The sequence below is a fragment of the Felis catus genome, chromosome A1 (genome assembly GCF_018350175.1).
Source record: "Felis catus isolate Fca126 chromosome A1, F.catus_Fca126_mat1.0, whole genome shotgun sequence".
Classification (NCBI taxonomy): domain Eukaryota; kingdom Metazoa; phylum Chordata; class Mammalia; order Carnivora; family Felidae; genus Felis; species Felis catus.
Window position 1 is genome coordinate 22,149,331 of NC_058368.1, and position 11,909 is coordinate 22,161,239.

General features: G+C 49.1%; 1 protein-coding gene and 1 long non-coding RNA gene across 9 annotated transcripts in view; one reads left to right on the forward strand and one right to left on the reverse strand.

Annotated features, from left to right (window-relative positions):
• The window catches only part of CAB39L (calcium binding protein 39 like), a 131,715-nt gene extending 129,200 nt beyond the window's left edge, over positions 1-2,515 (forward strand). For all 8 annotated transcript variants that reach the window (XM_045052723.1, XM_019826173.3, XM_045052735.1 and 5 more), the window contains one exon: positions 164-2,515. In XM_045052723.1, coding sequence (XP_044908658.1) covers positions 164-343 — 180 coding nt within the window. In that variant the 3' untranslated portion in view covers positions 344-2,515. The remainder of the gene's footprint in view (positions 1-163) is intronic.
• On the reverse strand, positions 1,490-11,526 carry LOC123384025. The gene is made up of 2 exons (XR_006594560.1): positions 4,124-11,526; positions 1,490-3,279 (listed from the first exon to the last, which is right to left on the reverse strand). It is a non-coding gene; the product is annotated as an uncharacterized LOC123384025 (long non-coding RNA).
• Positions 11,527-11,909: the final 383 nt, after the last annotated feature.

An 11,909-nucleotide genomic window follows, 5' to 3' on the forward strand; every position in this document is an offset into this window, starting at 1 on the left:
TGCCCAGAACACATATGGATGGGGAATTACTGACTTCCCTCAGCGGGGAAGCATAATCTGGGGCCTCTATATTTTACTAACACAAGTAGCACGAGGACCCCGAGTGGGGTCTACATTGTGGCTGCTGTGCGTTCCTTGTCTGAGGTGTTTCTTTACATTTCAGGTGTTCGTGGCCAGTCCTCACAAAACACAGCCTATCGTGGAGATTCTATTAAAAAATCAACCCAAACTCATTGAGTTTCTGAGCAGCTTCCAAAAGGAAAGGACGGACGATGAGCAGTTCACCGATGAGAAGAACTACCTGATTAAACAGATCCGGGACTTGAAGAAAACCACCCCTTGAGGGGCTCACCCACCCTCCTGCCACAGTCACCGTGTCATTTGTTTGTACAGAAAATGTCATTTGAAAAAGTCATTGTTCTTGGGAAGGTTTTGGAGGTGCCTGTTTTTTCTCAATTCATTGTTCAGGGTAGATGGAATATAAACATTTGAATGAAAAATGATTAACCTAGAATAATGTATTCATTTGAATCAAGTCTGGGATGATTTATGTCAAATCAGAGCCATTGTATTAGATGTTGATAAACACAGTTTTAACCCTTTGTTGGCAAAAGGCAGCAGGGTCATGGGTTTGCAGATCTGAGCCCTGGGTCAGCACAGGCCACCGAGTAGAAGCCCAAAGCACGGGCATCACTGAGCCCTCAAAATTAAGTTCACAGAGGAGAACTAGCCGTGGGGGCGAGAGGCGCAAAACCATCCCGCCTATCTGCACTTGGACACTCAGTTTTGTCAAGGCGCTGAGAGAGCTGGTGAAGTAAGGTCCACGTTTTCAGTCGTCCTTGTTCCCTGCCTGTGTGCTCGGACTGTAGCTAACTTGCTAGGGAAGCACAGCCCCCCTCTCCCTCACTGTCCGAGCCCTGTTGCAGTGGCTCTCCTCAGCACCCGACTTCCTGGGGCACCCCCTGCAACCTCCAGCCTGGTTAGCGGTTAGTGGGGGACCAGCCTAGCAAAGGGAGGATGCATCAGCAGGAGTCACAGGGACTTGGGGACCCGTGGGTAGGATCTGCTCACAGATGGTGAGGCCGGGGGCACTGCTGTTTCACACAGGCTCCTGGAGGGTTAGGGAATGTTTGGAATAATTCGACTGTTCCTCATTGTCATTATGGGAAAATTTTTTTGTGGTGAAAGTTGTTTTAGAGTCGGAATCACGCACTGGGATGCCTGGCATGTACAAAACTGTGGGTCTAGAGGGTGAGACCCGCTTCTATAAAGAAGGGAACTTGCCATTGGAAGGGCAAATGAGTAAATGTGTGCAAAAAACTCTTAAATGACCAAAAGTTATCTTTTTTTATCTTTATAATTATTTTCTAATTAGCTGCCACTCTGATTTCCCATCAAAGCTTTTGGCAACAAGGTAGAAACCCTACAAAATTTTGGTCTCAAAGATCCTCTTGCATACCCGTATGATTAAGGGACTTAATTTGTGTTCTTTAAAAAAAAAAAAAAAAGGCATGGGCCAACAACAAAAAAGGTTATGGTTTGTTTTTAGACCTCAAGTGTATGGAATGAAATCTTAAAGCTATATTTGCAAGACATTAGGGGTATAATGATTAATGTGTATTTTTCGTATCTTTCTAAATCGTGAGGGGTCACCTTCCATCAGGACCCACACCTTATATGACACAACGTGCCGTGTTCTTCAGTGGGCATTTCTCCACCAGAGAGGGAAGGATGCCTCTCCAGGGATCCTCCTCTGGGCTCCGTGCCCTCTGCCGCTTTTGTACGTGAAGGATTACCTGGCAGGGGTCCACCCTTCTTGGCAGGGGCGCAGGTCCATGTGGTTCTGGGCCCAGCGTGGAGTCCTGAGGCCAACGGAGAGGGGCCTGTGGGACCTCTCACAGCAGCTCTGGCCAGTGCCGGCGCGGACGGCCACCCCCACCCGGCGGCGCATTCGAGGACCTTCGTTCTTTAGCTGACTGAAGTCAGCTTATTTTTATAACATTCCCGGACAGTCCAGGCTCTCCTAGAATTTGACTTTTCTGATTTTGCTGATTTGATTCAAAGAGAGGACTGTAAACATTCAAAAAGAGAGAGAGAAGCCCTATAATCATTGGAGATTTATTTGGCTGCTAATACTGTTCTGCAACATCTTAGGACACATGTTTCCATTTGGAAAGCAATGCCTTGTTGTAATTCCTTTTTGATAAATAAAATGTTTTATTTCCTCTGGGAGTGAATTAGCTCTTGGCCAACAAATCCTTACCCTAGATCAGTACCTGTCAAACAGAAAACTAGAGCCTAAGAGGCCATGAATGAAGTAGATGGGGTTTTGTGTGAGACAAATTTGTAAATTATTAACGTGAAAGGGGGGAGCAAGAAGCTCACAGTCAAAATATGTTTGCACAAAATTCACTGTAAATATTGTGAGAATTGAACTTGGAGAAGATCCTATTTAATAAGCTATTTCAAAACACACATTTAAATAAAGACTGACTAAATAAAAAGGTGCCACACACTCTGGTCAGTTTCCTTCCTCTGCATGTCCCCGGTTTGTGTTCCTGTCACTCCCAACAGGGAAAGCCCCAGGTGGAGGGCGGGCTGGCCTCTAGGCGGCACTCAATCTGCCCAGAGGCCCCACAGCATCTTCCCCTGCACTTGACTAACTGCACGGCCTTGTTGCTGTCCCACTGTCCAAGTGAGGCTGCCACTGACAGAGCACCGCCTGCCTGGCACTAAATACACATCTCAGCCAGAGCCACTCCCATTTCATACTTGAGGAAACTGAGGCTCTGAGCAGTTTAACTCTCCCAGACAGCACGAGCTAGCCCTGGGGTACCAGCCCCTGGTGGCCTGAGGCCAAACTCTGTTCCTCCTCCCTCTTTCATCCTCAAAGCTGGGAACCAGGAGAGGCCCAGGGCGTCAGGAGATACTCTGTGCCCTTCCCTGCTGCCGCCTGGGAGGCTCCTGGGGGGCCAAAGGCAGAGTGAGCCAGCAAGGATTGAGATCATGATGTTCTTGGACGAGGCTCTTGGCTAAAGCCAGGCATCTGCCCAAATGTTAGGATTACCCCTGGAGAAAAGGCCGAGTGCACACAGCCCTGGTGCAAGCTTTCTCAATCGCCGGCCTCCCTGGTTCTCTTCCTTGGCGGCTCTGGGGGGGCATATCTGCCAGGGAGAGGGAGGAGCAGGTGAGCCTCTCAGAGCCTCGGTCACCAGCCAACTGGTCTGTGTGATACAAAGCTGCTTGGAGCCACAGTGCAGTCTGGAAATTACACAAGACCTGGAAGAGATCATAATAATGTAACAGAAAATGAAATAGGAGAGTCACACTTTTTTTTAATATGAAAAGACAGATGTTTCCAAATAGACTTACAGATCTTTCTAGTCTACTTATATGAGCCAAAACTAAGATTTTATATCTTTTTTTCCCCATTTTATCCAAAACATTACTGTACGTTTGGCATGAAATCGCCAACATTTTGTTCTTCCAGGAAGGTTTCGGATGCTGTAGTCAGGGCCTGTTGGTGGACAAAGGTCTGAACAGATGAAGCTAGATTTGGTCTTCCTAAGAAGACTGAAAAGATTGAAGATGGATGTGAACAAGGCTATCATTTTATTTTTGAAATCTGGAAAGTGCTTTTATGTTGCTACCATAACGAAAGCATAGTAAAACAACATGCTAAGCCTGGCTTGCACTAGGCCTCTACAGATACGTCACCTCGTGGAGGAGAACGCAGTGACTGAAAGGGTAAGGAATGTGCTCCACGTCAAACAGCCAGCAACTGAGCCGGGATTTAAGGCTAGGTCTGCTCCCAAAGGCTGTCTCTTTGGAAAGGAGGATGCATCACAAGGCAGACCTACTCTCTGGCTTTCCCAGGGTGGGGACAGATACTTCACTTCACGGCCCCCAAGGAAAAAGAGGGAATCCTGGATTCCAGAGCTGCAGGATAACTCAGTGGAAAGACTTCAAAAGCTAGATTCATTCAAGGGGGGCAAATTTGTTCCGCTTGGTCGTCTGATGTTTGGAAGGTCAAATGAGACCTACAGGATAGGGAATTCAATCTAGAATTTTGAACAACCCTTTGACTGCATGCAGGTATTAATTTCAGACTGTAATTCTGCACCTGCTTTTGTTCTCTTGGCTTGCTTTTTCAGTTGGACGTAACGTTGGCTTAGATTTCCTGATAGGAGTGGTTGCTGCCCAGCCGGCCATTCTTCCATCTCAGATTCCTCTGTGGCCCAGAGCCACAGGGCTGCCACGAGGCAGAAGTCTGATGGACGCACATCTGATTCCTGTGGGGATCACCTAGCCCCTCCCGTGGAGGAGGGTGTATGAGGACCAACACCCTAAAATAAAGTCACAAAACCACATAAAAATTCACAACCCCTTTACCATCAACTCATACGGATTGTGGTTTAATCACTACACCGTGAGCCATCTATGTTACTTTAAAGAGCCGCGACCACAGGGGACTTTGGGGAGAACATGTTAAATACGTTAATCTGTCCTTTAGGAGAGGTTGGAAAACATGACTTCCCTTAGTTTTAGTTCTCCTGCAATTTGAATTGCAAAGCAACCAAAACATTGATTTATTCAACCACTTGTTTACCCATGTAACCCAATGTCCATTGAACTAATTCTGGACCAACCACAGAGGGACACAGCAGGATTGCCAGAGGGATTAGGCCTCGTATACTGTCCCTGAGTCAGCAGGGCAGGTCAAGGCCGACTGAAAGTGGGAACCCATGAGGAAGCACTGGAGTCCGTGGAGCCACCCCGAGCCCTCCATCTTCCAGAATGGGGGCTGGCCACGGGACAGCGCAGTCCACTGGGGAGCTCCCCAGGCTGATCCCAGATTCAGAGAAACCTTGCCAGGATACATGTGGCTGCCACTTGGCTTCTCCTCGCAGCTCTGACAACTTGAGACCCAAATTCATTAGTCCTGGAAACTCGTTTCGGCTTAGCTAAATGGACACATTACAAACCCACCACTGAGGGAGTGGTTTCCACATACTCTTCGTGTCCTCTCTCTCAAAGACCTCTAGTTTTTCCCCTTGAACGACATGAGAGGTTTGCACAGTCAGTGAAAGGCCACACGGACGGTGCGGAAGGCCACACACCTGGACTTCATTCCAGCTCCACGACCAGCTCTTGGAGCTGAAGAATCACTGAGCTGCAGTTTCCTGCCCAAAAAGCAAGGCAAAAAGAAGACCTGCCTCACAGCGAGGTTTTGCAAGTGAAGGTGCTAATGTGGGTGACCTGTGAATCACGAGCCAGCTCAGGAGGTGCTTCCCTGTCTTCTCCCTCAGTGGCCCTCAGGGGCTCACTGCCAGCCGGGGAAAAGGTTTGCTGTGTGCAATCCAGGCACAAGGAGCCACAGGCCCTGGAGCATGGCACGGTCAGAGAATGACGAAGTGCGTGCCCTGTGTGTCAGGTGTGGATGTGTGGAGGGGGCCGGGAGGGGAGTCTTGAATGCTGTCCTAAGGGTTTAATACCATCATCAAGGCAGCTATTGCTGACTTAGTGCCTGCTGCTCTAGACGCTTCAGGAGGTACAAAACTCAGTCCTCAAAACCACCGTAGGAGGCGTGTGCTGATTACCCTGATTTTACAGATGCAGAAACAGAGGCAGAGCGAGGGTCACTTGCCCAAGATGGTACAGGGAGCACATGGCTGAACGGGATTCAAACCCACAGCCCAGAGGCAGAAGACACAGGACTTGTGAGACATTCAGGACTTAACATCGACCACACCTAGTTCCGTGCCATTTCTGGAAGATAAGGGCGAGGATGAGGGCACCTCACAGGCCTGTGGCTGTGGCCAGGTGCCCACCCGAGGGACAGAATCATGTGAGAGAGACGGTGAGGGCAGCTCTGGATAGTTTGGTATGGTATCTCCACATGGAGACTCTGGGCAGCAGGTGGACAAATGAATCTGGAGCTCAAGAAAAGTAGGGGCCAATCGCACTGATTTGGGGGGGTTACGGAAGTCCACGTGCGGAGAAAGCCACCCGTTCCTTGCTGTAGTTGGGGCCTCAGAACACACCCAGTCCTTCACCCCATTTTCAGGTGTATTCTTATGTTACCTGTACCTGTGGAGGCTCAGGGGGAAACCACCATGTTCCTCCCCTTCAGCCTCCTCCGTTTGTTCAGTGAGGGTTGAGGGCTGCTGGGTCTGTACTCCTTCCTCCCTGACGGCCCCAGGTTCTTTCTAGGTGTCCACCAGACCCAGTCATGGCGACATCGATCCGAGTCTGTGTCTCATGCAGTAAGTAAGCTCTGTGGGCCAGAGCTGCTCACTAAGAGGCTTGGTATTTCCATTAAAGACCAGGCTGACATACCTTTGAAAAAGTGCCATCGGGACAAAAGGTGGTTGACCTCCCAGCTAGGCCTGGCTCTTTCCCCAGCCCCATCCTGGAGAGGCCCTGGTCCAGACGCCAGCTTCAGGAACAGAGGCGAGGCCCTAACTGCAGACTGCTGTTCCTGCTGTGGGGGAAGAAGCCTCTGCCGTTTTCTGGGGGCGATGCATGGCATTCACAGGGCCGTGACCTGGCCCATCTGTGTAAATGAGACTCTGTGCTGCCTGGGGTGTGGGAGGAAGGAGGAGGGCATGCCCGCAGCCACCTGGTGGCCTCTGGCAGCACCAGGCTGCCCTTCACCTTGATAGGGGACATTTCCAAGCAGACTGGCGGTTTTCAGTTGACAGTTGGCTGTGCCCATCTGTGTCCTCGAGTGGCACACAGCCTGAGCCACCAGGAAACCAGCGCCTGGAGGAGAGAGCCAGGGCAAGGAGGGCATGCAGGACTTCACCCAACATCGCTGTCAGGAAAGGCTCAGGATCTGGCCCTGGCCTCATGGAGAGGAGCTGGGATCTGGTGTGAGCTGCCTGCGGGAAGCCAGTGAGGAGCTGATGGGCCACCTCGCTGGAGACGATGCCCCAGTGTCCCTGCGGCTCCTCCCCAGGCTGGATGCTGCCCTCTCCTCAGAGCTCCTCTCTGCAGCCCCCAACAGTGCCAAGGAGAGGAGTCTGTGAGAGTCAATTCACCACAGAAGGGCCATCCAGGATGCGCCGAGGCTGCTGGCGGTGGAATTCATTCACGGTCAGGCACAGTGCCTGACCGGCGGCCAGAACCCTCTCCACTGTCAGCCCTTCTCTCCCTCCACGCTCCAGGTCAGGGGAGACTGTGACCACTGTCCCTCCACCCCTCCTCTCTGACCACTCCTCTCCTGAATGGCCCCATATACCCTCTTCTACCTCTACACCCCCATGTGCATGCCCGTGACCCCCATCACTGCGGACCCAGACCCCTTGTCTGATCTCCAAGCGGCTAAGCTTTCCTTCTTCTGGATGGGCACTAGGACCCCGAGGCAGAGCCGGTGACTTCCCGAGCGCCCCCCTCGACGCCCCACTTGCTCACACCAGCAGCCTACCAGGTCCTGCCACGCCCCACTTGCTCACACCAGCAGCCTACCAGGTCCTGAGTGACTCCTCTCCGTCCTCTCACCCCCAGTCCATCCCTCCATATTTCTACTCCCCAATCACTTGCCCGGCCTGAGTGCTTCTCTGCGGCCACGCCATGGCCCTGCCCCTGACCGCAGCTGCTGCTGCTGCTGCTGCTGCTGCTGTGGTGTGTGTGTGGGGGGGACTTTCCTGCGGGGGCCCCAGCTCTCCGCGCACTTCCCAGGGGAACTTCTCATAGTTCAGACTGGCCCCGGCCCTCCCCTGCCCCATAACCTCCGATGGCTTCCATGGACACTCAGAAGCACACCCAAGCCCTTGCCACTGTCCTCCAAGCACCAGGTGCCTGGTCTGGCTCCCAGGAGGTCCCAGCAAACCCTGCTTCTCGTCAGTTCCTGCCCTGGGCTTTCCCCTTCTAGGCTGTCACTTTCGCCTGGAGCTATTCTCCAGCATATACTCTGTCTGGCTGCCTCTTGACCCCATCCTTCAAACCCCCAGCTTAAATATCTGCCTGGGTCTTCCCCAAGCACACCAGGAGCCTCCCACACCAGGTTGCAGACCTCCTGGAGCCAGGCAATGTCTGTCTTCTTCACAGACACATCCTTGGAGTCTAGCTCAGTGACTGGAACGTAGAAAGTGCTGACTTGATATGTACATTTTTTCAATCAGTATTTTTGAATGAAAGACTGATTCATCCTTTATGAATCATAATTTCACTTGTGTCTTTCCCCTATTACTTCCTGTGGCACCACCTCTAGGCTGATCCTGCTAACTCCCTGCAACTCTGCCCTCTTTCTGCTCAATTCAGTCACATTCTCTCTCCCCTCTTCTCATTCCCTACAAATGTCACCTTTGCTCATATCCTCATAGTTTCTCATTTTGATCCAACCACCAGCCATCACTCCACACGGATGAATTCTCCACACTGATGCTGGAGTGATTGTTTAAGGGTACAAATATGATTCTGTCCTGTTACAACCTTCTATGGCTCCCTATTGCACCACAGAAGTGTTCCAAAAGCACTTCTTGGTGTCCTTCTCCCCTGCCAACCTCCTACTCCTTGCTGGCTGATGCTACAACCATATACAGTTCCAGTGAGTCATGCTGTCCTTCCATGTCCCCTCCATATTCCTCTGCCCCACCCCCCAATTCCAAATCCCCAAACATCCAATAATACTCAAATTCTAGTTTCACTTACCAGCCACACCTGCATCAATTTCTGGGTCATGCAGCCATTTGGTAGCTAAAACAAATAACAGGTATTGCTGTATTCTTCCTGCCAGAACCTTTCTTTTCAGTGTTATCTGTGCCTTGAGTGGGATACAAGTAACACATTGACCAAATGACTGATTGACATCGGTCCAGGAGGGATGCCTAATTAAGTGGGTATAATAGAATTAACAAGGAGTGTGACAGGTTGCAGTACTGGGCCAAAGCTAACCATGAATAGATTTAAGAAGGATAAATGTGAAGTCCTGTACCTGAGTCCAAAAACAAAACTGCAGCTTTGCAGGAGGAAGCACAGGTGCTCAATCAAGGGTTTCTGGTGACTCTGACATCTGAGCCTGGCCACATCACCTCTTGCCTGGATTCTTGCAGTACCTTCTGGTCTGGAGTCCTGACCACTGATCTCTTCCTATGCCACTCCTCCTCCACTCCACCTGCAATCATTTCCTGTGTGAAACCATCAGTACCCCCTGCAGGAGCTGTGAAACAGACATGCACACACAGCTGGAATGTTGAAGAGACATGGGGTTACAAACAGCTGTTGATACTTTTGTGGTCCTTGAAGTCATGAGAGAGGCTAGGGTCCCTGGGGAGAGAGAAGGAAAGCAAGAGGCAACAAGGGCAGAGAGGAGACTCCTGACAGGAGAAAAGAGAGATGAGAAACACAGGAAGTGTCATGAAAACCAAAGAAGGAGTTACAGAAGGGCAGGATGATTCAAGGCGCTAAAGGCTGTCAGGACCATGTAGTGTTTGGCCATTAGAAGTTGGGGGCCCCTTCTCACAGGGAGAGTGGAGCAGAAGGTAGCAGTGGTTTGTGAAACAAAAGATGAAGATGTTAAGAAAGCTAGTACAGGCTTTCAAGTAATGAGGGAAAGAAAAACAGTGGGTAAAGGGAAGTCTTTGTTTTCTGAAGGTTGAAGAAATGTATCAGTTAGCAACCGCTGCATAACAAATAATTCCAAACTCAATAAGTTAAATAAAACCAATTGTTTTTTTCTTGCAAGTCTCTGGGTTGGCTGGGGGTCACCTAATCTAAATAGGACAGCTGAGGCGGCTCTGCTCCTTGTGTCTAATGAAGGCAGAAATGCAAAAGAACAAGTGGGAACATACAAGGCTTCTTGAGGCCTAATATCAGAACTGGTATAATGACATTTTCACTTCATTCTATTGAACCCAAAATCAAGAGCTGAGAAATATATTCCACCTGTTGCTAGGAAGAAATGCAAAGCAATATGGTAAAGGATGCAAATACAAAAAGGGTAAAAAATTGGGGCCATCATGCCTTCTATGATGGGAGACAAGCAGAGGTGGAGATGGAAAGAAAGAAGGCATTGGAAAGGGAGAGACTGGACAAAATTTAGTGAACACTGGGAGAAGTGTGACAGGTACTGAATTTGCATAAGAACTAGATTCATGTTCCTGCTTGACCAGTGACCAACAGTGCAGCCTTGGGTCAGTCATTGGGTCTGAAACTCCATTTCATTCCCTGTGAAGAGGAAATGATCACCCCTACATCATGGTGTGAAAATTAAATGAGGTAATACAAAAAGTGCTTTGCCATGAAGTGCAAAACTATGTACAATGACACAGTAAGTTTCCAGGAGGGGTGGGAGGTTGTCATGGGACAGCAGGAACACAATGGCTACTCTCAAAGACTGAAGGGCATTCATGTGGAAGAGGATGAGAAACAAAGAGGTCTGTGTTACAGACCAAAGGCTAATGATGGAAATGGGGGGGGGGGGGGAGTTATGTCACAAAAAATAGCATTTTAATAATGAGTAGAGTTCAAATGTGGCTTTAGGAGGTGGTGATTTCTTCATCACTGGAGGTGTGGGTGCATGGCAGAAAAGCCGGGCTGACCTGTTATCTTTAGAGGATGGTGGAAGGGGACCTGTGCAGCCCATTCATGGGTCATTGGATTGATCAGTGTTTCTCACCCAAGGGCAGTCCCCCATGGCACACCCCATTGTGGGCGTGTGTTGTCCAAATTTCTAGATGATTCAAGTGGCATTTGGTGCAGGTGGGCCTGGGGTACTAAATCCCCTGACAATGCTCAAGATAGTCCTAAACAATGGAAAATGATCACACTCAATATGGCATCAGTGCCCCTGTTGATAATCACTGGATAAGGTGATTTCTGAGTTCCAACCTTGAGGGACCAAATAAACACATGTCCCATTTTTAGCAAATAAACCTGGCAAGCCCCCCAGCCTATTTTGCCACAATGCCTCACTGTTCTAGCTGAAAAAGTATTTGACTTCAGAAGAATTTTAGATATGCTTAAACAAGCACAGTCACAATGGCAAAAAATTTATAATCCCTTTCAATAGTAAAATTATCCTCAAAGTTTTCTAAAACAGTCATAAATACACATGCTTGTGTAAAGGATTATGAAAAGATGGTCAGGTACATAAATCATTAATTATTCTAGCATGTAAAGAGAGCCAACCACCTTGCTTGGAGACATCACATTATATAGTTAATGTGCCAGCTGAAATAAACAGTACACATTTAATTTACTACGATTTTGTTTGTCCCTTAGAACATAAAAGTCTCTTTGGAGATGTCTGTTTTCTTAAAAAAAAAAAAAAAAAGTCTAGGAAGTTTGAACTAGAACCTTCTTTCCCAGTGTTCACATTTCCTCAGTTTGGGCACTTTGATCAAATTCAGTAAATATTTGCTTCTGCTGTTGATGGTGCTTCTGTCACTGAGGCATTTTAATTTTATCTTTAAAATTTTTTTTTAAGTTTATTTTTGAGAGACAGAGACAGAGAGAGAGACAGCACAAGCAGGGGAGGGGCAGGGAGAGGGAGGGAGAGAGAGAGAAAGAGAGAGAGAGAATCCCAAGCAGGTTCTGCACTGTCAGCACAGAGCTTGATGCAGGGCTCGACTCACAAACCTCGAGATCATGACCTGAGCAGAAACCAAGAGTCAGACGCTTAACCAACTGAGCCACCCAGGAGCCCCATTGAGGCATTTTTAGAGAATGGTCTGACCGTGCATTCTGTGTCACCCTCCTGGTCCACCCAAACCACTACTGGGCCACTTACAGCGACTTTGTTGGAGACGTTCCCAGAACGAATAGTCTGTGCAGAGGCCCATGATGGCATCTGATTCTGGACAATTCCCACAGATCAAATAGGCAGGAAGAACTGAAGTTTGTCTGTCACGTTGGTAGCAACCTTAGCCGAGAAAGGTGGAGCCTCCCTACCCTGTATTCATCCT